The following is a 26,518-nucleotide window of genomic DNA, read 5'->3' as shown; positions in this document are numbered from 1 at the left end:
AGAAAACATCCACAGCTGTGGCAACAGCAGCTTTGTGTTTGGATTTCATTGCTACTGACAATTTTAATTAACCTTCAGGAATAATGCCAAAAAATACAGATCCAGACAATCAAATATTATATTAAAGTAAGAAAAACTCTTTATATGCCCTCTTACATTCACCAAGCATAATCAATAACAATGTTTAGAAAAGTCAACACAACTAGAAGAAAATATTCAAACAAGCAAAAGTAAAAAAAAACAACCTTCTACCAAGTTTAAGGAAATGTGAAAGAGAAGGCAGCAGATGATCTTTGGACTCTTCTTTCTCAATTTTGCTTTCTTCTGCAAACACTCAAAAGTCTGTTCACTTCTGTATCATTTCTCCATTTATTATCTGAACCAGAGGTCCTCATATCCAATCCCCAAGGGCCAGGATTCAACACACCTCAATCAGGTGGCTAAATCATCTGCCGTCAAGTTCTCCAGAATCCTAATGACCTCATTTACTTGACTCAGGTGTGTTGAAGTAGAGACATCTAACATGACACTGGGCCTGGAGGATTGGATTTGAGGATCCCAAACCTTAACCTTAAATCCAGTGTAATTTCTCTCTGCTTAGGAAAATGAAGAAGTTATCCAGTGATTGGACAAAAATAAGATGACGCCAGATTGAAATGGAGAACGAAATGAAATGAGAAAAACCAGAGACACAGAGTATTTTAAATGTAATCTGTGTAGGACTGGATACACATACCACAGTGCTGTAAAAGGTCTACCTTTAGAATGTATAAAAGAACATTTTATGCCGTCTGGTGCAGCTAAAACACTAGAGTATTCTTTGTTTCATCATAATAAAAGCAAGTACTGCTTTAATGATTGTCTCTTAATGTTAGTTTTCAGTTATTTCCAACTTCACCTTATTTAAAACATAGTTGAATGAAATCAAAACAGCCTTCATCCATTACATGCCGTCCTCTAAACTCAGCTCATTCATCTTCCTGGGTCATCTCTCTAAGGCACTCGTACAGATTCCGCTTCCTTTCTTCGGGAGCGGTCTGGATGGTCTGCTCCAGCAACTGCTCCACCTCCCCAAGTCCTTCCACCTTCGGCATGCCGTGTGAATACAGGAAGCCCTGGAGCAGGTTGTTGTGGCAGTGTAGGGAGAACAGGCCACACAAGTAACGCAGGAACATGTCGTAATGTCCCAGCTTGGAGCCCAGGGTCCGGGCCACAGCGCACTGCACAAGGCCTGCAGCTGATTTGCCATTGTATTTATATAACAAGACTCTGGGCAGGAAGCCACTCTCCAGAACGTTCTTAGAGTCCAGGTAGAACGCTAAGAAGACGTACAGAGCAGCCATGAACTCCTAGAAGAGGAAACAGCGAATGTTAAAGGATTGGTTAGGAGTGTTTATGCTTGTGAATAGCTACAGTGTTTACAAATGTAACAGGCAGCTGTAACGTCGCACTGCTTTCCATTTCTCTCAAGCAGCTACGCCACCTTGTGGGGGAAAGTGGAAACTGCAACGTGAAGCAACTTCTGGGGTATTTGGTGCAATAAAAGTGCAAAACCAAACCACCAAATAAACAGGAAAGTGTGTTTCATTTTGTTTTAAGAGGTTGAAATATTGCGGTGGAAAAGAAAAACTTTATTTGACATTGCTGCTCATCACTCTGCCTCCACCGAAGAGGATAAACAACCTTAAACTTTCCAAGTGATGGATAATGATCGAAAATATTGTGAATTTAAGTTATAAAATAATTATTTTTCTAAAAGGAGCCCAGCTTTTACAGTGTAACATTTAACTATACTCAGTTTTAAGGGTAGGAATGGTGTTGGGAAGAAGCTGTACAGCAAAGGAATAGCAACTATTATCGATCCAGCTCCCCAAATAATCCATTCATTCTCCATCCTGCTTAATTCTGCGTACATCCAGTAGGCAACGGAGCGAGAGGCCTGGTTCCCCCCTAGACCCCCATAAGCACCAGTCCATCAAAGGGCAACAAAAAGACATGCAAGAAAAACAATCATGAATGTAAACCCACCATCATGACCAAGCGCAATTTAGACAAGCCATTCATCCCAATCTTAGTTTGAGAGTCAATTGATAAATTTCACTGAGCGTGAGCATCACATAACTGTGACAATTAAATTAGAAACAACAGCACAAAAAATAACCAATTAATATATTTGGATTGTTTTGCATCACACACTGCTAATTTGCAGCTCTATCAGTCTTTGTGTTGTTTTATCCTGTCATTTGTGTGTTTAGGGTTTCATAACTTTTTTGCATAGACCTCTTTGGAATAACAACTTACTTCAGAATCCCAAACAAGACCAGACAGCCATCCATTTCCTGTTTAAAAGTGATTTCCCCAAACAAACAAGATAGAAGCAGCACTAGACTCCATGCTGACATGTGTCTCTAAGCCAGAGAGACGATCATAGAGCTGCCACATATCTGTGGAGATACAGCCGGGCTCAAGCTGCAGACGACCGCACGTATCAGGCTCAAAAGTCTCTAGGATCTTGCTCTGAATGAATGTTGATTTAACATCGGCTGATTTTCTATCAGTTGATTTTCTGTTGGTATCATTCTGACACTTCTCACATACTTTAAAAATAGCTCATAAAAGCCCAAATTAGACCATCAAAATAACATTCCTCTTGACATACAGTACAGACCAAAAGTTTGGACACACCTTCTCATTGAATTCAATTAAAAAGTGTGTCCAAACTTTTGGTATGTACTGTACTTGTATAGAACCTGGTTGTTTTAGTCTAAAGTTATCTAAAAACGGAGTATTTAGGACCAACTTTCTCATATTTTAAAGCCTAGATTTATTCTTACAAATCTCCAATAAAATTCTCACAAAACGGCTTCGTTTTTGTAAAATGCTTCAATTCCACATTCCTTATCAAGAGCAAACTTCAGACTCATTAGTGAGGAGTTAAATTCTCACTAAATCATTAGTTGGGTGTAATATACAGACACAACATGGTGGTTTACCTGAATGGTGTAGTGAGAGAAGCAGAAAGTCCTTTTCCCAGTGATGACTGTAGGAACGAGCTCAGTACAAAGGCCCGAGAATATAACCACCTCGTTCAGCTCCAGAGACACGTCCTTCACATCCTCCTCTGTGAACACGTTGGTGTTCTTCTCCAGCATCTTGAAGGACATCTTCCCTAACATTCTCAGCAAGTTAACCTCGACGTCAGTCCATTTCTACATGAAAACAAGCCAGAAACTAATCATTTCAAACGCTAACACGTAAATTAAGAAATGGACAGACAACATTTATACAGGGAAAAGCAGTACACACCTCATTATCCCTCTTTCTGAAGTAGAACTTCAGCATGCGATTCGTCTGAATGATAATAAAGTGGATGAGAAGCGGCGTCACTCTGGGCTTGTTGCTTCCATAGTTCCCCTGCTTATAGCAGCTCTTGAATATTTTTGCCACCATCCAGGTGAAAAACGGCTGGCGAGCAAGAATCTGAATTATCGGCACACGCTTGTAGTGTCTCACAATCTTCGCTGCTAACTGAGGGTCAGTAAAGCGTTTGGTCAGGTATTCGTCTTTCATCTCATCACTGGAAAACACAGAGAAGAGGGTAAAGAAAAAGCAAACTGCTAGAAAGAGAGACTTTTAACAAATAAAAGAAAACACCTACCTAAAACCCTGCAGCTCAGCGACAACATCTACAAACTTAGACGGTATCTCTGTGATCGCTGCTCGTCTTCCCAGGATCCAGAGTCGAGCATTCGGAAGCAAATTTCCTCGTATGAGGTTAACAATCAGCGTATCTATGTGTGTTTTGGTGTTGTTATCAGTAATCTCCGGAGCTTTCTGAATATAAGAACAAAACATAAAACCTTTAAAAAAAACAGCTTGTTTTTTCAACAAGACATTTTCTTATTACTGAGGTTGTTTTTATTTTCCTAGATTTATTTACTTATTTACTTCTTTATTCCAAATGCAGGCCAGCATGTCAACAGATCCATGTCAGTTAATCAGCAAAACGTTAATTTATTTAAGTGATTCAATTCTGAAAGTGAAAATTACAGATTCACTACAGAGGGAATCTATTTAGAACGGCAATTTTATGACTCATAGTCATGAGCAAGACTGCTGACGTGACGGCTGTCCTGTGGACAGACACTGATCGACAACTTCTTTTTTATAACAATCCTATTAAATATTCTGAGAATCATAAATTTTGCTTTTCCATTTGCTCAAATCAATAATAATTAGTTCACAGAAAAGAACTCTTGAAATATATCACTCTGTGTAATAGAAATAGTTAAAACTTTGAATTTATGAATAAGGAACACATTTTTAGATGAAGAGTCTCCCGAATGTGTGCAGAGGGGATACCTGAAAGTCCAGAGGCGCCTCGTAGCAATCATAACAGTCCATTATGATGACATATTTAGCGTTCTCTTCTTGCAGTATGTTCAGACCCTTTATAGGAGCGTGGCAATACTCCAATATCTCTTGCATTGATATGCCTTCCTCCTCATATTCTTTCTGCCGGAAATGCCGCAGGTCCCGGAACGAAAGCTTCAAGAGGTACTGAATATCCTGAGCAGAAACGAAAAGGAATGAAAAGCTTTAATTTCCAAAATATAAAAATATACAAGCAAACAAACAAAACTGCAATAAACTACATCTGTAGTGTGAAAAATTAATATCAAATTTCAATGACAATAATGACAAATTAAACATTAATGACAATGTTACCAAATGGTGCACACTGCTGTAGTAACGAATGAAGAAAAACAGGCAGAAATGGGAAAAAAATTAAATAAGAGGAAAGTTGATGAGATATTCAAATAAAAGCTGCATGTTTAAGGATTCAAGGAATTTATTTTCGTTTCAAACATGTTAAAAACATGAGGTGGAATGAAATTAGTTACTCTGGTCCTGGTGCAAACCTAAAATAGGTAATTAATATGTGTTTAATAGATGACTAGACCAGTTCATCACAGAAATAGAAAAATGTGACACTGTCTAGTTGTGAAAAAATTAAAGTAGGGCAATAATGGCTCTTTTGTCTCTATTCTTTCGTAAAACTCAGATTCATTGAGTGCACCACTAACAGTTGCCCTGACAACAGATTCAACCATGCTGTGGTTCTCGGCAGCTCCCCACAAGTTACCTTGAACCTCTTGACTACTTTTCTGAGTCAAGAAGAAACGGGACACTCTCAGTTATGCACTCTTCAAGAAGAAGACCTTAAATAAAATCACATTCGAATGTAATAAATATGTTATATTGGCCCAAGGCAAGGGCTGGTTACTGGTTTCAAGGTATAACATGATATGAAAAAGTTATGGTTTCAAAATTACTAAATTTTCCGACATATCGATCCTGAGGGATAAGCGTTTTTTATGTCTGGTCGGAGATAAAGTGCAGGTCAAATCCCAACGGCCATGTGAAGCTAGAGTATCACGCCAACCACCGCACGCTGTGTAGCTACCAGCTCTGCAAGTTGCTCATAATCCCAACTTGTCTGCATGAGTGTTTTGGAGTAGTTGAGTTGTGTTTTTGATTGCTTTTAAGTGAAAAGCGAACGTTGAGTGCCTTCATATCGTCACCTGAGCAACACTTTAACTGAATGTGCATTTTGGATAAACACGCTATGATTTCTGTCATTTCTGTGTAAATACAAAGAATGCAATCTTCTTTATGTCAAACTTTTAAGTCTCAGAATCTAAAGTACAATAAAAACTGTACTACTTCTAGTACAGTGGTGGCTCTGGCCACAACAGTTCATGTCGAAATTCAGGTTGCAACAAAGCACACTACAAACAGTGAAACACTTTTCCACACACTTTGGGAACCACTGGTTTATCGCATCAAAACCCAGATTACTGATTTCTAAAAGAAAGCTTGTGTCAGTTCTCACCCTGTTGGCCTTTTCCTCTGACCAGTCTAGACAGAACTTGGACACAGAGACAGACATCCCGACTCCTGGGATCCCCGTGGTTACGACCGTCTTCACCGGTGAGCCGTCATCTTTCTGCAGTCGGAACAGATTGTTCAAGGCAACTAACGAGTCCTCACTGGGGACTTGGATAGGTTTCGGGGTTTGTGCCAAGATCTCATGAGATGGGTCAACTCCTCCAAAGCCACGGATGGAAATCTGAGGCGCCACATACACGGCATTCAGAAACTGCTGCTTTCCGGGTTGAGGCACCCCCTCGTGAGTGATTTGACTTTTACGAAATAAATACTCTTTCAGGTAAAAGCGAAATATAGCTGTTGGAGGAGAAAGAAAAAGGAAAAAATGAACGGAATCCTGAATAAAGAGTTAAATTAAGCCAATTTCGAAGATGCGCTTCATTTAATAAAGTACTAGATGTTCAGTTATGAATGGGATAAATCTGTTTTTTTAAGAGCTGCTTACAATACGATTTGTGTACTGTGGTCTTTCTTCAAAATGCTTCGGCTTTGTCTCACCTTTCGCACACTTTGTCTGCAGTTCATTAATCTCCTCTGTCTTCTCCAATCTTTCAAGCGTGCTTATTGTCTTTGACAGGGCTTTATCCTGGCCTGGACATGAAAAGCAAAATCAGACGAATAAGCAGTTGATGGAAAAGTAGCAGGAAGCACACGCTGTACAATGATTCTTCCAAATATGTGAAAACTACTTCCAATGACACAACTACAGGAACACAGAAATCTGCTTTACTCCCAGTTTTGAGCTCCACCACACTCACACATCATGGCAGTGTTTTCTTACCAAACAGTTCAATGATCTTATCCACAAAATCGAGAACATCTCCGTCCAGGACTTCCTGCAAGACGGCAAGCGGCTCCCATTTTTTAAACCATATCTTAAACTTGAACATCTCATCGTTGTTGAGCCGGGATATAACTTCCTGGATACTCTTCAGACACAGACAAATGGACAAATGTTAACTTTTTAGATACAAGGAGTACAAATAATTTAACTCTCGACTGGAAAAATTAGTTAAAAGATGTAAGGAAGGTGTAAATCATCAGCCGGTAAATGAATTTAAAATGCAGCCTTATCTTAAACAGCTGATGGTTATTGTTTGATAGCAAAAACAAACAGTAGAAAAAATGTGTACGAACTTTGAATATATAAGGCAAATCCAATTCTGGGTCTAGTTTTCCTAGCTGGCTGCTCTCATCCTCCTGAGGCAAACCTTCCATTTCAAGAGGCTCGGGTGGTTCAGGAGAACAAGTTGTCAAAAGTTCATCGTCGTCATCCAATTCTGCATCTTCGATGTCATCAAGTTCTTCAGAGCTGAGAGAGAAAATTAACTGATTTAAAACTTTTCGGTGTGTGTAAAATAGAAATACATTTATTCTGATTAACACATTTGAAAGTCAAGTTATAGATAACTCCACATTCGAGCCATCTGTATGATAGTAGTGTGTCTGTGTTTTCTTTACCCGGCATCAATCACCAGCCCTCCTGGTGGCCTGGTCTGCTCAGTGGCTTCAGTGCAGAGTGTCTCTGTATACAGAGAGTGCCCCATCTGAGACCTGCAAAATATTCATCTGATTAACACAAAACTCTTATAAGGATCAAAGAAACCAGAGGTTTCTTCAACATTAAAAAGGCAAAACCTTTGTTGTGCAAAAGTTTTAAATCAATCTACTAGTACATTTTGCTTGAATGTATCAAGGCTGAATCCAGGGATGCAGTTAGTAGTTTGTCTGACTTTCTGGAGGTCTTTCAGAGTTTTTCTTTAGACTTTTGCTGCTTTTATAGTTAATGTATCGATACTCGCGGTTGAAAAATCTATACTTTTTGAGGAAAGAAATATCGATAAATATCATAGGATCGATAAAATTACACAGCCCTGAAAGAGACAAACACATTTTTTTCTCACTGTCTGAAGTTAAATAAGACCGAACTTCTCTTGTTTTCAGTCAGTTAGAATGACAGAAATTACTTCTATCTGCTAAATGCGAGAAAATTTTTTTCTTGTAACTTTCTTTGAATTCAGGCATTTACATGCATTTGGTCAGTATCAGGGACAAAGATGAAGGGATTGCAGTGGGCCCGTTTAATAAGAGGAAAGCTTCTTAATGTAAAACCCAACAATAAACTTTGGACTGACAACAGATCCAAGAGAGAGCACAAACCTCAAAGAAATCACCACTGAGTTTTCATATCCTGAAGAACTGAATGTCTACACAACTCTACTGGATCAGAGGATCTATATGTTATTGCTTAGATGTTTCACCTTTGCTAAAATGTTAATTTTATGCATTTGTTTTGAAAAAAGCATGATAGAAATGTATAAACCTTATACACCGATCAGGTATAACATTATGATTACTTGCTAATAATGTGTATCTCTTTAACATAGAACCTAGGAGTAAAAATGTTCAAGCTTAAAGATTTGAGTGAGTTTGGTAAGAGGTAAATAGTGATGATTCGACAACCAGTTAGAGCACATCAGAAAAGCTCTGAAGGAATGCTCTCAGCCACCAGGGGCTATCCTACACAATCAATGACAGGAATAGCAGTAAAACAGATCAGAGGGCTTTACGTAGCCAAGGCTCACTGATGTAAACGGGATGTGAAGGTTGCAATGTGTGATCTGACACAACAAGTAATCTAGTGCAACTTAAACTGCTGTTAGAAAGGGGTCAGATAAAGGTTAGTGATGAGCTTAAAACAAGTCTGATTCATGGAAGTCTCAGCTCACGGTTTAAAAGAGTTCAAGGATTTGCTGTAAACATATTTCTACAAGACTCCACAGAACTTCTTTGAGGGTCTAGTGGAGCTCATTGTTCACTGGGTGAAGCTGCTTTGGGGGCCAAAGCAAAGAAGCCATGTAGTCGTAGTCAGAATGTCATGATACATCTGATCGGTGTATATAATTAACTTTAAAAGTAAAAGCCATCAAAAGAAATAAGAACAGTGTGTACTAGTTTGTGTAAACATGGCAAATATTTTCTCCCACGTAGTGATACAATCAGAAGGTGTAATATAACTTCACACCATTATAATCCGATATGAGGTTAAACCAGCCCAAACACATAGCAAAGCAAAGGTCAGTACAGAACTAATCTGATTCTGAAGCACCAAAATGCATAGAAGACACAGACAAGTTGGGACAATGTGCAACTATGTGCAAAATTACCCAACAACTGGAGGAGCAGGAGGATCCGGTGCTGCAAAACACACCACTTCAGCAATTCCTTCCCCTCCTTCCTCCTCCTCGTCGCTCTTCTCCATCTCATCACATTCACTCTTCATCGAACCATAACTGGACGGGGGCCTCTCATAGGTCTCATTGTCCGATTCCACATCACTTCCTGCGGCTTGGTTGCTGTGGAAATAAAAAAAAAGCTTTAATATACTTTATTTATGGCTATAAGAGCAAGGGGGCGTGGATATAAAAGCACGCCACACGTTGCAGTTTTTAGTAGGAGCGTGTGAACGACATGTAATATCTGTGCTATAATACTTTTACAAAGCACTGTAACTAATGCGATAACATTTATGCAACCATATTAACAACAATTATAAAACTATTCCAAATCATCAAGTACTTTCAGCCAAATCAGATCAAATGATTTGGTTTTTTTTAGCAGAAGCTAAAACTGTGTAACAGTGGTGCTTACAAGTAGAACTACGTTACATGTAAGAAATGTTTCATACCAAAAAATTAAAAACAAACTTCAATATTTGCTTTATACACATAACACAACCTACTTTTCTGAGTCCATGATTCTTGGTTGTAGTATTTGCCAGGTGAGTTTAAGACGGGCGGAAATGAAACTGAAAACACCCGGTTTACCTCACTTTACAGTCTGGAAACCTCTCTGCTGTATTTACCTCAACACCGAGCGGTGCTAAGGCGACGGGGTGTATAATAAATGCACTTCCATTAGCAAATAATACAGACAAAACAGGCTAAAACTTAAAAGGTTATGACTAGAGCCGTGTCTAACTTTCAGTTCCAGATCATTTTCTTTCGTCATCTGAACAATTTCCGGCTCTTAATTTTCAGAATAAGAGCTTCAGTTCAGGTTCAAGATCACTTAAACCTGGTGCTGTTTTGTTCATTTTCTTGTCTTATTCTTGTATAATGTTAAATTTTCATGCTCCTAGCAGAATCATGCTGTAATCTTTAAGTTTATCACTTTTTTTATTTTAGAATTATTTCTTTATTTAAAAAGAATAAGTAATCCTTTTGACTGGCCCAGTCAGGATCCTAACTTGAATCTGTAGATGGAGCCATTACTGTTGTCAGTAATTATTTTATCTCTAGCTTATATTAAAGTACATAGTTCTTTTTTATCTTAGTCAGACCCACCACAAGTTGATTTTCAGGTCACATTATTAACGCTCTAACATTTAGCTCTTATACTGAAGGTTGGGGCTCTATACCGGAAGTGCACCGACAGTTTATGATCCAAGAATGTTCTAGCTAGCCTGGAGAATGCGCCGTATTGCTTCACCTCTCAACAACAGTGCAGAAGTAATGAGTTTGGCGAACACATAAACATGACTTAATCCAGTTTTGTCAATTGTTAAGCTGCTGGTAAACAGTAAAATTAATAGTGCTTTGGTCCTTTGACATAGGTGGAAGATCTTCCCATAAAGTAAAATCTAGTTTATGGTGAATGAATGACATAAGTGATATACATTAATTTGTCTTAGTAGTCATCAGCACCTTTACAGAAACCCCCTTCCATAATATAATTGTTTTACATACATTTCAATGTAAATATTAGGCGAGATTAAATAAATTATTTTAAAAAGCATTCATGTGAGCAATGCATTTGCTTTTGATTGTGTCATTTCAACAAGTCTTTCAAGATGAATTTGTAGTACAATACAGTCACAAGTGATTTTCCACTTCTCTGAATCCACGCTTAAATATTTCAAACATGCTCACTGAAATGAAAGAGATTCCAACCTGAACCCCAAATTTACTCCTGGTGAAATAAGGGCACTGCAACTTTTACTTTATTTTATTATACTTTATTTTACAGGCATTTTAATGGTCTATTAAATCAGATTAGAAAAGGTAGTTTAAAACAGAATCCTAACGGACAAAAATTGAAATCTTTTAGTGAAAAGCAAGAAGAGAAAAATAAAAAAAATAGTAGGAGTAGATGATAATAATGGTCACTCTTGAAGCCTTTAAACCTTCATCCTTCTCATAACCTGTGGAGAAAGGAGAGAAAAAAAGTTTTTGTTTTTACTAAAGAAGAAAATTTCCATAAAATTAATACATTATGTTACTACAATTCAAACACCTATACAACAGAGTTCCTGCAAGTTTCAGCCAGACTTTAACTTTCACAATAGTAATAATTTAAAAGAAAAAATCTATCTGAATATTGAAAATATATTTAACTTTGTTAAGAACAAGGTAAACTAATGTTTGTTAAATTGAATTGGTGTTTTGCAGCATGTGACCCAAGTATTTCATTACATCTTGACCACCAAACTTTGTCAACTATCGTCTTGGACAGTGATTGGCAGATTTCAGCCAATTACCAAAACCCCTTTATTTAAACAAATATATTCCCAAAACGACAAAAGAGAGAGTATATCAAAAATGACATTACATAAGTAAACTAACTATACTGCAAGTAAGGTTCAAGAGCAGACAAACTTTGAAGTTTTGCAGAAAAAGCAAAAGTGTAAAAGTATGAATTAATTTCAAAAGGGTTCATTTATTCTTGTATTATGCATCATGAAGTTTTGTAAAATAAATAAATTCCTCAACAAGAACTACAATTCACAACACAACACTTTAACAAAACAGTGCAACTCTTTAAAAAAAACAACACATTTTCAAATGTTAAACTTTTTGATATTTCATATAGGGTATATAAACATTTTTAAGGCTGCATATTAAGAAAAAACTTAAGGTCTTGCAGAAACCCTGTGTTAGTAAAATAACAGTAAGAGAAGTGTGGACCCCGTGTTCCTATTAGGTAGTATCACCTCTAAGCCCAGTGTGAGAGCCACCCATGAGAAAAACTAAATATATATTTGAACCTTCTTGGGTCTCAGAAAACCTTCTCTTCCTTTACAGAGTCTTGCTTCTGAAAAAAGTTTTAAATTTGCAATTACTGAAAATTAGTGACAAAACTTTCTCTATGGTACTTTGTTTCAGTAGTTACTGTAAATCATCAACTCAGTGAATATAATACAACATGCATAAATTACAAAGAATAAAGTGGATTGTTTTGCTTTTGCTGGAAAGTAAAACCGTTTCAAAACAGCAGGGAAAGCTTGTTTGAGAGGAATGCAGCTCGTAAACCAGTTAGACAAGACATCAAATCTGAGTTAAAGTTCTTGCTGTACTTGTTGCTGCAGTAGATGTGATTTTCTCATTAGTTAAAGTAAGAAGCATCTACTTTATAAATGTCAATATGTGATTGTCTCAAAATTATTCAGCCTCTAAAACAGAATTATTCTTCACAGCACACATTTGCAAATCAGCTGCGTCTTCATCCACACCTTATGTAATAAATCAGATCTAACAGGCGTATCTGAGATATTAAAAAAATACACGGCTTCGTCCATGACTGTACTGTAGTCATGGACTACAGTACAGTGACTGTACAGATGAGGAAAAATGGACAAGTCAGGAGAACTGTCAAGTTCAGGGAATAAATACCGTATATATACTTTTTTTTTTTTGCTCAAACATGTAAAATGATACGAAACACAATCAAGGCCCTGCACATTCCAGAACATAAAGTTGTAAGGACAATTAACAGGTTTCTAGCTGAAACAACTGCAACACCAGCTGTCTGAACAGATGGTGGTTTTATGCATTGTGTTTGTGCATGTTTACCTTGCGAGCACTAGCAGTGAGTCCAGGAGACTTTGCAGACCTGCTAGTGGCTTGAGATCCTCTCTGTGCCTGAGCTGTAACCTGTGGGGCCTTAAAGCTGCCAGCTTTCGCAGATCGTCCCACTGAGGCTTGAGAATTTACTGAAAGGGAGTTTTCCAGACCCTTTCGAGCATTTTTGTGGGACGGTGACTTTCTCAGAACTTTTCCAGGAGATTTTCGAGCGGAATTGCGCAGTTTGTTCAGCCCTTTCTTTAGGTAGTTGTTGCTCTTTGGGGTGTTGTCAATCGTGAACATCATAGACTGCCGACGATCGGCCTGAAATGAATTTAAAGATAACAGTCACCATACTCTATAACAATAGGAAACATGACAGTTCCACTCACGTTTCTACTCACAGGACTAAGGATGGGGTGAAGATTAGCACTGGATGGTCCACTGCTCACATTCTTGTTCTTGGGAGTGAGTGGACGAGGGAAACAGCTAGATCTTGTCTTTTTCTTCAGATTAAAAATAAAGAAACATAAATTTTTGGTTTTAACAAAAAAAAAAAAAAACAATATTTTTCCATAGTTCAGTTAAATTTTGCACAGTACACTCAAAATTGTCAAGGATAGAGACAGTATCTTATAGGTTAACACTAATAGGTTAAAGACAATGTTAATAGATAAATCTGTATTTCGGTCATTCATCCAGAGATCTAAATGCAAAAATTTTCACTTCTGCAGGGTTTCTTTTAATTTACAACACAATACAAAGGATTTCAATCTAATTTTTAAAAAAATTAAAAATCAAGCAAAGATCAGGGGCATTCAGTTTGATGCATAAATTGGATCAACCGGGTTATTCCAACATTTCCTGTTTGATTCAAAACAATCATCCATCAAATAAAAACTGCATCGCATATTTCCAAGATTTATCCTTCAAAATAAATATTGCAAGATTTGTTTTATAATCAGTCAGGATAAAAAACAGTCAAGATCAGAAATTCCAGGTCAGAGTTCAAAATAAATCCGAAATTAAACAAGAAAATCCTGTTCGCGGCACCTATGTATGTACCCAATAGCATTTAATTTTATTTTCATGTTATACAAGCAGATTCGAGCTCTACAGAACCCCACTAATAAACTATTAATTTGATTCAGGTGTGTTGGTTCAGGGAAACATCTAAAACTTGCAGAATACTAGCCCTGACTTTAAATAATACTATGCTCAAACATTAATTGAGAAAACATTACTGCACATTCTGCTGCACACCCACCTCAGGTGAAATCTGGTGAACAGATAATGTTGATGATGACTGCTTGGAATTCTTTGGGCTTCTCAGTTGAGAGGAGAGGGATGGTCTTGATTGCAGCTGGCCTGGCATCAAGGACAGACGATGGGACCGAGTACTAACCCCCGTGTGGCCCATGAGGGAGTAGCGATGGGAGACCAGGGAGTCCTGCAGTTGGCCTGGCATCATGGATGCCCGTTTCATTGTATCTGATGGGTCCCCAGTGCGAAGCTCTTCGTCCGTGAAAATTAAGGCACTGCCCTGGCCAGTCTACACGAACACAACAAGAGGGATCTCATGAAAAATCTACTTGCTACAAATACTTACTTTACTTCTCATACTATTTCAGAGTCTACTGCAGGAAGGTTGTTTGTTTTTCCACACCTCTGATTCCACAGGGTAGCTACTTTTCAGATGCGGGAGGCAGGCCTTGTTCCTGGCCTGCAGCTCTGCGATCCTCAGCCAATCCTCAGGCCCACCATCAGGCTCGTTCTCTGCGCCCCCACAGAATGTACTGGTATCTGGAAGAAAGGCGACACAGGACAACTGCTTAGATGATGCAGCATGTTCAAGAAAGTTAGCAGATAACATTTAATCAAATTTTGTTTCAAACTAAGGACCTTCTGAACACCATGCAGATCTGATAGATATGAACTTACTGTGTGAATGGACAGCGCTCCGTCTGTAGCCTGGAAGGCCAATGAGCTGATCACTGGCAGCTTTCGTCTTGTCAGCTGGTGCATTAAACATGTCCAAAGACATGGGTTGTGCAGCATGAGCACCGGTGAGGTTTGGTTGGGAGCGAGCTGAATGCAGGCTGTAAAAGGTCTCATCTTCACTGCAACCTGGAGTTTTCTAGAGATGGAAAACAAGCAAGAGACTCAAAACTACAGCAGAATCTCAGGGTGGACATAATATTTAAGAGCAAAGACTTTTCCTCTACCTTGGACATAGTGATATTTATGACCTGTGTGGTTCTGCGTCTCTTTACAGATGAAGTTGGATTTTTTCGGGTCGAGTCCAGCTCTATATCAGAATCATCACTTTGTTTGTCATTCCTAGGAATGAAACAACATTTATTCATTTTTCCTCCCATGTATTCAGGCATGGAGATCAAGACCAGTTAAATCATGCAAGTCCTCCAAGTTTCTTCAAATGAAAACATGGATGTTACAAAAACTGTCTCATGTGTTCAGGCAAAGACAAGCGGCAGTGAACGGTTTCTCCCTGAAAAGCTCAGATAACTGGTGCAAACCTTCTGACTTTGCTAATGCTACTTTTAATGGAAATAAAGTGATAAAGGCTAAGCTAATATACTTTAATATAACTAGTAAATTCAATTATATTTTATGAAAATGTCTAATTTCTCATACAGAAAACAGTTTAGGGCCTATTAATACAAGCACTGTAATGTTCATTACAGCTTAAACCTACCTTCTAGTTCGTTTGGTGTTGATGGGTGTAAAATACAGAGTTTCCAGTGACTCTGCCTGAAGGCCCCGACGTTTGGCTGCCAAACGTTCTGAGCTTCGAACTAGCGGAGTGCTTGATTCTCCAGGTGCAGACAGTTTCCTATAAAGAAAAAGAAGAAAAAAAAACAGAAGAGAAAATCATGGAATTTGATCCCTTGATATTCTCGTAGGATCAGTCACAGACTAAAATACAGGACTAAAAATGCAATAGGAGAACCTATTGCATTTTATTTCTTAACTGGTTGTACATTTCTAACCTGTTTTTACCACTTTCTTTGCAGAAAACCCTAAAAAAGAAAAACATTTAACAAAATAACATTTTTATTGCAGAATTCCAAACATTTCTACATTTTTTTCATAATTTTTGTAATGTTCTGACAGCTTGAGAACAAAATGTTTAATGTAATTCTTGATTAGTAGATTGCCCCAACTTTGATCCCCTTTACTTTAAAGTCTAACCTTGGACTTGTTAAATAAGATATGGAACATCCATACCAAATGTGATTATTCAAAGCACAATTTGCTAACTTTAGTACATTTATTTTTGTTTGTTTAGTAAAGTAATTCCAATACTCATTTGGCATTTTATATCTAGTTTAAGTACAGTTCAACTTAAATTTAAAGCCATCTATAGAGACTAAATGTGTGGTAAAATAGACCTTCTAGATTTTTTAATTAGTGTTTATTCAATAAGTCAAAAACCATAAACTGATCAAGGTGTTTTAAGACAAACCAGAGAATACATGACATATCAATAAATCAGAGTGAATACTACTGCATTTATTCAGTAATATAAAAAACAGTGTGGAAAAACAAAACATTTTTCCAAATTTTGTGTTATTACCCAATCATTTCCAAACCTGGAAGATAGTGAAACTACATTTCATAGTATCAGACATTTTAGGACTGCAATGGACCCATTATCTATAACATTTCCACTCTGTTTAAGGTTTACAATTATTGACTCATAATTTAGAGGTTACCTTGTAGTGTTAAGAGAGTCCTCCAGTGAGCTTTGGTCCAGACTGTCCGAGCTCATGGACCTCTTCACCTGTGCTGTAGTGCTAAAACCCAAGCGCGTCTTCCTGGGAACCTCTAGGTAAGCAGACTCTGTCGGACCACCTCCGTCACCATGGATCTTATTCTGTGTTCTCAGGACTTGATCAGCATAAGCCAGCTATGGATGAAAAGATGATGATGCCACAAGAGACCACAAGAGCATAAGGTGTGATTGTTTTGTATCTTAACTTAATGTGTAGTACCAACCTGTGCCTCTAAACTGGCAACTTGACCCTTGAGTTTTTTCTCATTGGTCTGGACTTTCTCCAAGTCAAGATGGAGTATCTGATTATCCTGGAGAATTGCTTTGAGTTTGTTGTCTTTATCCTCTAGAGCCTGTTTAAGCTCAATGTTTCCCTCTTCGCTTTTCTGGAGAAGCTGCTTCTTGCTGTTGTAATGGCTTACAGCTTTCTCCATCTGTGGGATTGAAATGACCAAACAGACACCTTGGTATGACACAAACAGCAAAACAAAACAACTAAGAAATTCAACTTGAAATTTTTAAAGCAGTTACATTGAACCAACCTGAGCCTTGTAGTGTTCAGCAGCCTCTGTTTTTGCTGCAAGTTGTTGCTTCAGCTCTCCATTGATGAGCTCAAGTTCTTCTGCTTTTTCTCTCCGCTTCAAAAGTTGCTCTTTTGCCATTTTCAGAATTTCAAGCTCTTTTTGCAAATCAGCCTCCACTTTACAAGAGGCAACATTTTTCCTCTCCATGGCCTGATTGACTTGAGCAAGCCTGTCTTTCTCAATGACTGCATCTTCAACCCGTTTCTCCAGAGCTCTTTGGTCCCTCTCTACTTGAATTATCTTGGACATGAGTGCTTCGTTTTCTTGTAAAAGAACCTCCTTTTCCTTCAGCGTGGTCAACTGTAAGGCCTGAGCAGCGTCTTTTGTTTGAAGACTTGCAGATAGGGCCTCTTTTTGGTTGTCAAGCTCTGCCTTTACCAAGAGAAGCTGCTGCTGGAGATTGTTCACCAGTTCTACAGACTCCTGCTGAGTTTCAAGTAATTTCTGCTCTTTGGCACAAAGTCTTTGAGAAATTGTTTCCAACTCTCCTTTAAGCTCCTGTATCTCATCTTGAAGAACATCTTTCTGCTTGGAGTTCTCCAGCTTTAACTCAGCCACGATTTTCTCACTAGCCTCAGCCTCTTCTTTTGCTGTTTGCAACAAACTAACTTGAAGCACAACCTCCTGATTCAAGGTGTTAAGATTTTGATCTTTGTCAGCAATGAGCATCCTTGCTTCTGACAACTCTGCCTGCAGATCCTGAAGCTTCCTTTCAGCTTCAAGGAGGTCATTTTCTTTCTCAGCCTGGGATCCTTTTAATTTTTCAATCTCCTCTTCATGCGAGTGAAGTTGTTCTAGCTGTTTATTTAACTGTTGGACATTCTCATGTAAGCTCTCAAGTTCTTGACTCTGTTCTGCGTTTTCTTTTTGTTGCTTAGCCAAAAGATCTTCACGGGAGTGGATTTCTTCTTCCGTCTTTCTAATCAAGGCACTGAGAGTTTCCACCTGTTTGTTTAAACTTTCGATCTCTTGATTTAGCGAGTTCAACTGCTTTGCGTTTTCAGCCTTCAGCAGCTCCATCTGTTCTTCCTTGGATTGACTCTCACTTCTCAGCATCCTCAGTTCTTCCTCAAAAGCCGACAGTTGTTGCTGAAGAACCACCTTCTGAGTCTGCAGCTCTTCTTCACTGATTTTCTTTGTTTTGGCCATATCATCCAGTTGTGTTTGCAAACTTTTAATTTCCTGCTGAAGCATATCTGACTGTGTGGCACCTTCTTCTTTAAGGTTGACAAGTTGCTCTTGTTTAGCTTGGATCTCTTCCCTCAGCCTTGATGTTTCTTCTTCAGAAGCAGCCCTCAAGTTTTGAAGTGAATCGTTCTGCTGGGAAATTTCAGTGTCTTTCTGAGCTAGCAGGTTTTCTTTAGCCAAGACCTGGTATGTTGCAGACTGTAGAGATTCATTCAAACATTCTATCTGATTCTTTAGAGCTTGCATCTTAATGTTTAAGTCCTCCGACTCCTTCCAGTGATCAGTTTTCAATGTTTGGACTTCATCCTCTTTAGATTTAATATTTTGCTTCAGATGATTCACCTCCTCCTCAAGAACTGTTCTGTGTTTTCTCAATTCTTCAATCTGTAAAGAACTTTCCTGTTCTTGTTTGGCTAAGAGATCTTCCTTGGCTTTAATTTGGTTTTCAGCAATCTCCAGAGAACTAGAGATGTTTTTTATCTGCTCATTTAAAGCGTCAATCTCCTGCTGCAGTGACTCTGATTTTGTAGACGTCTCTGTCTTTAGCTGAACCACCTGCTCCTCTTTAGCATCAACCTCTACTTTCAGCTTCTTTAGCTCATCTCGAGATGCTTTCATCTGTATTTGAAGGGTTTTGATTTGCTGAGTGGTCTGTTGCTGCTGTTCAGCAAGCTCATTTTCCTTCGACTGCACGTTCTCTTCAGCTGCCCTCAATGAGGAACTAAGACATTCAACCTGAGACTTCAAATCATTTATCTCCTGATGTAAAACATTTGTCTGTTCAGCATTATGACTTTTTAAGAGTCTCATCTGTTCCTCGTTGGCCTGGATCACTTCCTTAAGTCTTTGCTTCTCTTCTTCAGAAGTGGCCATGATGTTCTGATGTGAATCCTTCTGCTGAGAAATTTCCATTTCCTTCTGAACCAACAGCTTCTCTTTAGCCAGCAGTTGGTCTGTCGTAGACTTGAGGGATTCATTCAAACATTGGACTTGATCTTTCAGAGTTTGGATCTCATTGTTTAAGACACCCGACTCCTTGCAGTGATCATCTTTCAGCATTTTGACTTCATCCACTTTGATTTGAATGTCTTGCTTCAATTGATTCACCTCATGCTCAAGAACTGTTCTGTGTTTTCTTAATTCTTCGATCTGCAAAGAACTTTCCTGTTTTTGCTTTGCTAAGAGATCTTCCCTAGCTTTAACTTGATTTTCAGCAGTCTCCAGAGAACTAGAGATGCTTTTTATATGTTCATTTAGAGCGTCAATCTCCTGCTCCAGGGTCTTTGATTCATTTGATGTTTCGGTCTTCAGCTGAACCATCTGCTCCTCCTTAGCATCAATTTCTGCTTTTAGCTTTTTTACCTCATCTCGACATGCATTCATCTGCATCTTCAGAGTTTCTATTTGACAAGTGCTCTGTTGTTGTTGCTCTGAAAACTGATTCTCTTTCGACTGCAAGTTCTCCTCAGCTGCTCTCAATGACGATATAAGACATTCAACTTGGGACTTTAAATCATTTATCTCATTATGAAATGACTCCGTTTGCTCTGAACTTTGATTTTTTAAGAAACACATCTCCTTCTCTTTATCCTGGATTTCCTCCCTCAGCCTTGATGTTTCTTCTTCAGAAGCAGCCCTCAAGTTTTGAAGTGAATCGTTTTGCTGGGAAATTTCAGTGTCCTTCTGAGCTAGCAGGTTTTCTTTAGCCAAGACTTGGTCTGTTGCAGACTGGAGAGATTGATTCAAACATTCTATCTGATTCTTTAGAGTTTGCAACTCGCTGTTTAGGGTCTCTGACTCCTTGCAGTGATCAGCCTTCAATGTTTGGACTTCATCCTCTTTAGATTTAATATCTTGCATCAGCTGATTCAAATCATCCTCAAGAACAGTTTTGCTTATTCTTAATTCTTCAATCTGCAAAGAACTTTCCTGTTCTTGTTTGGCTAAGAGGTCTTCCTTGACTTTAATTTGGTTTTCAGCAATCTGTAAAGAACTAGAGATGCTTTTCAACTGCTCACTTAGAGTGTCAATCTCCTGCTGCAGTGACTTTGATTTTGTAGACATCTCCGTCTTTAGCTGAACCATCTGCTCCTCTTTAGCCTCAATCTCTCCTTTTAACTTCTTTATCTCACCTTGAGATACATTAATCTGCATTTGAAGGGTTTCTATTTGCTGAGTGTTCTGCTGTTTCTGTTCTGCAAACTGATTTTCCTTGCATTGCAAGTTCTCTTCAGCTGCTTTCAGTGAGGAATCAAGACATTCAACCTGAGACTTCAAATCATTTATCTCTTGACGTAAACCATTAGCCTGTTCCAAACTTTCGATTTCCATCAGCCGCATCCGATCTTCCTTAGCTTGGATTGACTTGTTTAGGTTGTTTACCTCCTCTTCAGAAGCAGACAGTTGTTTCTGCAGAAGCTCCGTTTGGCGAGACGTTTCTTCTTGCAGTTTTGTAAGCAAGCCCTGCTGGGTCTGAACTACTTCCTCAGCTTTTCTCAAAGCATGATTAAGACTTTCTATTTGGACTTTTAGACTGTTGATCTCTTGCTGAAGAGACCGAGAATGTTGAGTGCTAGCATTCTTGAGAGAGACTAGTTCCTCAGTTTTTTGCCTAATCTCTCCTTTTAGCCTCTGCACATCCTCCTGACAGCTTAAAATCTGTTGCTGAAGTATTTTCTTTTCTTCAGCATTCTCTTGCTGGGTTTTAGCCAGCAGATCTTGTTTAAAAAGGATTTCTTCCTGAGCCCGTTTCAGGGATGAATTAAGGCCTTCCGTACAAACTGTTAAGGTTTGGATTTTATTGTGAAGAATTTCTTCTTCATGTGATTTTTCCTCTAGTAATTTATCAAGTGTGTCTTGTTTGGACTGAATTTCATCTTTGCTTATTTTACTTTCTTCTGCAAACAAGTTGACTTCTTCTTTGAGGTTGGAAATTTGTTGGTCTCTATCAGCTAACAGAGTGGTAGTAGCCACCAGCCTCATCTCCAGATCCTTCATCTGTACATCAGTCTGATGTAGAAGAACTTCATGCTCTCTCTTTAAGTCTTTTAATGTAGTTATTTCCTGTTCACAAGCTTCAATGTGTTGTTGCAGTTTGGTCATCTGCTCAGTTTTCTGGTGCTCAACATGCTCAAGCTGAAGTTTCAGATCACTGATTTTTTGTTCAAGAACCGTCCTCTGTTCATCCAGATGTTTTCTCAGCTTCTCCACAATTTCATCCTTGGCTTGAATCATTTGTTCAGTTTGTGCCTTTTGTTGTTTAAGTAGCTCTTTATACCGAGTTATTTCTTCCTCACATTCAGCCAACTTCTGAGTTATGGTATGAATCTGTTCTTCTGCCTTTCTTAAGGAACAAAGTGTGCCCTCAAGCTCATTCTTCAGACTGATAATTTCAGTCTCCAACATTTCTCTCTGGTGATACAAGAAGAGGAGACACCTAATAAACATTTCTATCATGGGATAAGTTTATTTCTATAGCCCAGCAATAGGGCCAGGGGTTATAAACTGTAAACTATTACCCTCACATGGTCCCTGCACACTTTGCCAAAAAAAAAAAAAGCAAAAACACTCCCAAATTTTTTCAGACCCCACTTTACATAATTATGCCTTTTCTTTTATCATCATCTTAAAATAAAATATCCAAAAGTTCTCTACAAATTTATGGCAGACATTTCTGCAGAGAATAGTTTTCAAATATGGTAACTGTAGAAAAGAGACAGAAAGCAAATAAAGAAGGGCTCAAAAGAGAAAGCCAGGAAGAAAGGACAGACACAAAGAAGAAAGGATGTACAGAATTAAAGTTAGACAATCAGAGAGGGAATAAAGTCTGGAATACAAATATATTTCCATATTCTTATTCTATTCTTCCAATCTTAATCCAGACTTGGAAAATACTAAAATAAAACTAAACCTTTGCTTACCTCCATTATAGGACCCATATTTTCCCCAACTTCCTCTTTGTTGGCTTTGTTTAGTTCTTCCTCTAAACAGGAGATTTTTCCTTGGAGGATCTGAACTTGGTCATACAAGAGTTCCTGAAGAATAAGGAACCAGAATTAAAAATAGCAACAGCAAAATAAAAACGGTGCTGCACAGTTTTATTGTGACTCTATTACCCACCTTTTGTGTGGTTGCTTGGTTGAGTTCTGATTGTAAATGGCTTGTTTTGTTTCTCCACTCCTCCTTCGCAGACGCTTGAGCTTGTGTCAGCTGGCTGTTTTCTGCTTCAAAGACGGCCAACTTGGAACACAAAGCTCTCATCTGACAATAATTCAAACATCTTTTAGAATTAGGCATACAATAAATATTTAATTTTCTAGTTTTAAGGGCTAAAACAGACAAAATCTATATGTACTATGTGGCTGTGCCTAACCGTATTTACAATAAAAGCAATGGCATTACACTGGCATACACACAGAGCATGTCAAGCGCTAATGAATTTAACAGAAAGTAGAGTTTACTCATAATTACCTGGAAGGAGAGATCACCATTTTCTCCTGTAAGTTCATCCACCTTCCGCTCCATATAAATAGAGGTACTCTTCAAATCTTTGTTTTCCTTTAGCAGCTCGTTAAGGCGCAATTGTAACCTAAGAAAATGAATCACAAGTTTGTTTTTTTCCTTACCTTTATATACATTTATCCATCAAGATAAACTTCTCTCACCTCTTATTTCAGATTATACTGAATTGGATTAGATAGATTTAGACATTTATTAAAATCATATTGGCACACTTACGAGTTGTTTTTGGCCTCAAGCTCAGTGATTTGCTCGGTGATTGTCTGCTCCTGATTTCTTTGTTCCATGTTCACCTTATCTAGGCGGTACTGCAACTGGTTGATATAAGATTCTAAAAAAAAATAAATAAATTATGGAGCAAAAGTAGAAATGAAAAAAGACAGCAACAAGAAAAGAGAAATAAACCTTGCATAACGAGTTATTTGTCCTACCTTTCTGGGTAATTAGTGCAACTGTGCTAGTTAGCTGCTTCTCCAAATCATCTCTGTATTCTCTGTCTTTGATCATCTGTCTTCGCATTTTTCTCATCTGAAACTTAGGTGTATTCATGACCTCAGCCAGAGGAGATTTGCTGCAGAAATAAAAGTTAAAGAACGAGATTCGCAAATCTAAATACAAACAGGCTTAATTTGAGTTATAATAAACAGAAGGTCCAATTAAACAAACTCAAGCTGGATTTAACTGAAATTTCCATCAATACCTGACAGAGGAGGAAGCCACCGTTTCCAGATCAACAAAGGCGACCTTCTGTGTACGCAGAAAGACTGGAGACTCATTGTCTGAGACCGAGGAAATGGTGGACAGATTGGAGGTGGAAGTGGAGTTGGATGACGAATTTTGAAAGATTTGTGGAGATACAGGCAGATCTGAACAGGTTTGCAGTTTCTATGTCAGTCCAAATCAGTAGCTCACACACATTGGTATTTAGGGGTTAAAGGTTTAGACTTACATTTCCTTGTCAAGTATGTGTCCAGTGTTTTGTTCAGATAAACACAACCTTCTTTCTCACTCACATAACAGTCGGTCATGTTGGCAAGCTCATGCTAACAGAGAGAAATATACACATATGGACATTCAATTCCATGTCATGATATTAGAAGCACTGCAGTGAACAAAATACAATTTTTTTTTTATCATGTACTATAACATACTTCTGCATCACAATCCAGTTCACTAAGCGTGTGGCGATCATTCATCATGTCATGATAAAACAGCAACAAAAGCACCTGAGAACAAAGTAAAATCTAATCAGAATGGGTTTAAATTTATGCTTTCATCATTCATTTCACCACATTTGATCTCCTTTGTTTTTAACCTTTGAAATTTCCACCGTTAGGTTCTTTCCGTCCTTTATGCTGTCCCATGATATAGGGGTGCCTTTAGTTGGGTTAAACTTGCACGCTACTGATGGAAAAAAGAGACAAAAAATTACTTCCCAAGTTAGGCTTCTTTCTATAGTAGTTCCCAGTCAGCTGATTTACAGTCATAGCTTGCCATTTGTAAATTCATAACACATTAAACACATTTCAGTTATAAGTTCATAGTACTTAACTGTATAGAGATCCTGCTCAAATTTCTTTTCATAAATTTTGAAGTTGGGTCAGTTCCTTCACACACTTGCAATTTTTTGTTACAACTATGGCAGTCGTCCAGCAAAAGTAGGCTGGTTTATACTATTTCTAACTGGGAAATAAGAGTAATTCCCAGTTAGAATTACTAACATTTGGGCCCACTGGATCCTCAGGAGCTGGTTTCAACTAGCAGGATTCTGAAGATCTTGTCTGCATGCCGAGTGTTGGCAAAGTTATGACTTGATTCTCGCAAGTTGGAATAGGTAACATATTATACATTTTATGCATATTTTAAAGTAATACATAAAGCTTACCTTCCAGGAACTCTCTAATGAAACGAACCCGATCCTCAAAAGAATCACTGAAACAGGGGATTTCCCTCTTTTTCCTGTTACAACACAAAAATGACAAAATCAACTATCAAGAATGAAACACAAAGCTTGAATCCCTTTTCATAAGAAGCTGATACTTCATGAGTTCTCTCCAATTTTTACATTTGACTTATAGTTTCCTCGTGTGTACTGTAAACACATATCAATCCTGCACAAGAAAACATACAGTAGTATCTATGCATCAAAAAAGAACCCAAAAGGAACACTATTAAAAATAAGCTGCTATAATGTCATTACAGTTAAATTAAAAAGGTAAACAGCTGTTCAAATAAACCAGATCGGCTATGCTAACACACTTTGCATGACGATAAGTACATTTACATTTATGGAAATTTAATATACCTTGTAAATATATTTTACACTGGGAATACAATACACTAGGTATTGCAGTGGTTTTTGCATATTATGTTTTGTTCTTGATATTATATTTTAAATTAAGAAATACTACGTTGCTTTTCACTTTATTTTGTTTGACAGGAATTTCAAAAATATTTAACTATATTAAACTACAATGTTTAATTTTTAGACATACTATGTTTGTGGTTATAAATGAAATACTTCCTTGCATATTTAGTTGTTGGAAAAACAGCCATCAATAATACAATATTGCATACACCATAAGCCAGATGTCACAGTGGATGTAGCCATAAAAACATGTAGAAAATAGTTATATCCGTGACAGATCTTTGTTCAAAGACAGAAAATACCTTAGTTTTTAAGAACTGTGAAAACATTATCTAAACACTTATAGTTAATTAAATTAATATTTCAGCACAGGAAAATTATCAGTAATTCAACACTTCAACTTAGACTGTGTGGGAAAAACTTATTAGAAACGAAGCTACTAGGACAACAAATGAAGGAGAAAGGGTGAAAAGGGATTCAGTCAGACACAGCTATTACTCCAATAACAGGGTAAGGTGTAAAAAGACATGGCAAACCTCCCTGTTTGTACAAACAAACACAGAACTTCAACGCTCCAACTTACAGTACATGAATCAGTTTCACCAGGACCACCCCATCCTGTAAATCATCGATCTGTATCTCGCTTTTCAATGCAGTGATACTATTGACCTGCACAACAATAATTTGAAATAAAATGAGTAAATTTAAAAAGGCATTCTATTATTATATGGATACCCAATATTAGCTTAAACTTACCCAGCTGAGAAGAGCCTTAGTACCCACGTTTGTCATCTTGGTTGACCCTTTATCTCAAAGGGATTTTAAACTATGAGGGAAACAAATGTGAAAACCTTTCAGTTCATATGAGTTCCAGTGCAGTTATCGTATTTAATAACACCTTTTTTTCTGCAGCATTTCTTAGTTTTTGAATTGCAACAATGCTATCATCGTTTTTTTAAGCTAAGCGATAAATACAGTAACGTTTCTTAATTAACGTTCCACGAAAACTCAGGCAAGATAAAATGTTCCCTTCAAGTAGGTACTCACCTAAATTGTCTTCCTTATTAGACAGTATCTTCTTATGCTACATCAACTTCTAACACAAACAGTAACAGATACGAGAGTTTTCATCAGGTGAAACGCGACAAAAAATTCAAACTGCCTTTAGAAGATTGAACCAACCAATCGGTGTACTCATATTGACGCGTGTGAAAACAGATCAAGGCGATTGGATTAAAAGCCGGAAAATGTAGGTACGTAAAAATTGTGA

At 37.8% G+C, this 26,518-nt stretch overlaps 2 protein-coding genes across 5 annotated transcripts; both read right to left on the bottom strand.

Moving 5' to 3' along the window:
* Positions 1-100: 100 nt before the first annotated feature.
* On the bottom strand, positions 101-9,961 carry LOC111612011 (protein NLRC3-like). Its single transcript, XM_023351653.1, has 12 exons — positions 9,695-9,961; positions 9,120-9,308; positions 7,414-7,506; positions 7,090-7,264; positions 6,734-6,881; positions 6,451-6,543; positions 5,897-6,249; positions 4,363-4,569; positions 3,659-3,834; positions 3,307-3,577; positions 2,994-3,209; positions 101-1,349 (listed from the first exon to the last, which is right to left on the bottom strand). Exons 1-12 carry the CDS (start codon positions 9,706-9,708, stop codon positions 969-971), a joined length of 2,316 nt encoding a protein of 771 aa, XP_023207421.1. The 5' UTR covers positions 9,709-9,961; the 3' UTR covers positions 101-968.
* Positions 9,962-10,954: 993 nt separating this feature from the next.
* On the bottom strand, positions 10,955-26,378 carry numa1 (nuclear mitotic apparatus protein 1). 4 transcript variants are annotated; one of them, XM_023351988.1, is made up of 24 exons: positions 26,296-26,378; positions 26,005-26,074; positions 25,832-25,917; positions 24,766-24,839; positions 24,196-24,284; positions 24,032-24,106; positions 23,830-23,923; positions 23,581-23,746; positions 23,312-23,451; positions 23,100-23,211; positions 22,833-22,950; positions 22,482-22,622; positions 22,283-22,396; positions 17,133-21,773; positions 16,815-17,024; positions 16,532-16,725; positions 15,511-15,648; positions 15,020-15,134; positions 14,736-14,931; positions 14,461-14,597; positions 14,062-14,346; positions 13,199-13,300; positions 12,804-13,118; positions 10,955-11,155 (listed from the first exon to the last, which is right to left on the bottom strand). In XM_023351988.1, exons 2-24 carry the CDS (start codon positions 26,038-26,040, stop codon positions 11,132-11,134), a joined length of 7,602 nt encoding a protein of 2,533 aa, XP_023207756.1. In that variant the 5' UTR covers positions 26,041-26,074; positions 26,296-26,378; the 3' UTR covers positions 10,955-11,131. The 4 variants fall into 4 exon arrangements, with proteins under 4 accessions (XP_023207756.1, XP_023207754.1, XP_023207757.1 ...); XM_023351986.1 differs by lacking the exon at positions 10,955-11,155 and adding an exon at positions 12,010-12,045; XM_023351989.1 differs by lacking the exon at positions 10,955-11,155 and adding an exon at positions 12,010-12,045 and having other exon boundaries at positions 23,581-23,659.
* Positions 26,379-26,518: the final 140 nt, after the last annotated feature.

This window comes from Xiphophorus maculatus, chromosome 18, assembly GCF_002775205.1.
Source record: "Xiphophorus maculatus strain JP 163 A chromosome 18, X_maculatus-5.0-male, whole genome shotgun sequence".
Taxonomy (NCBI): domain Eukaryota; kingdom Metazoa; phylum Chordata; class Actinopteri; order Cyprinodontiformes; family Poeciliidae; genus Xiphophorus; species Xiphophorus maculatus.
This window is presented reverse-complemented; position numbering and strand designations above follow the sequence as displayed.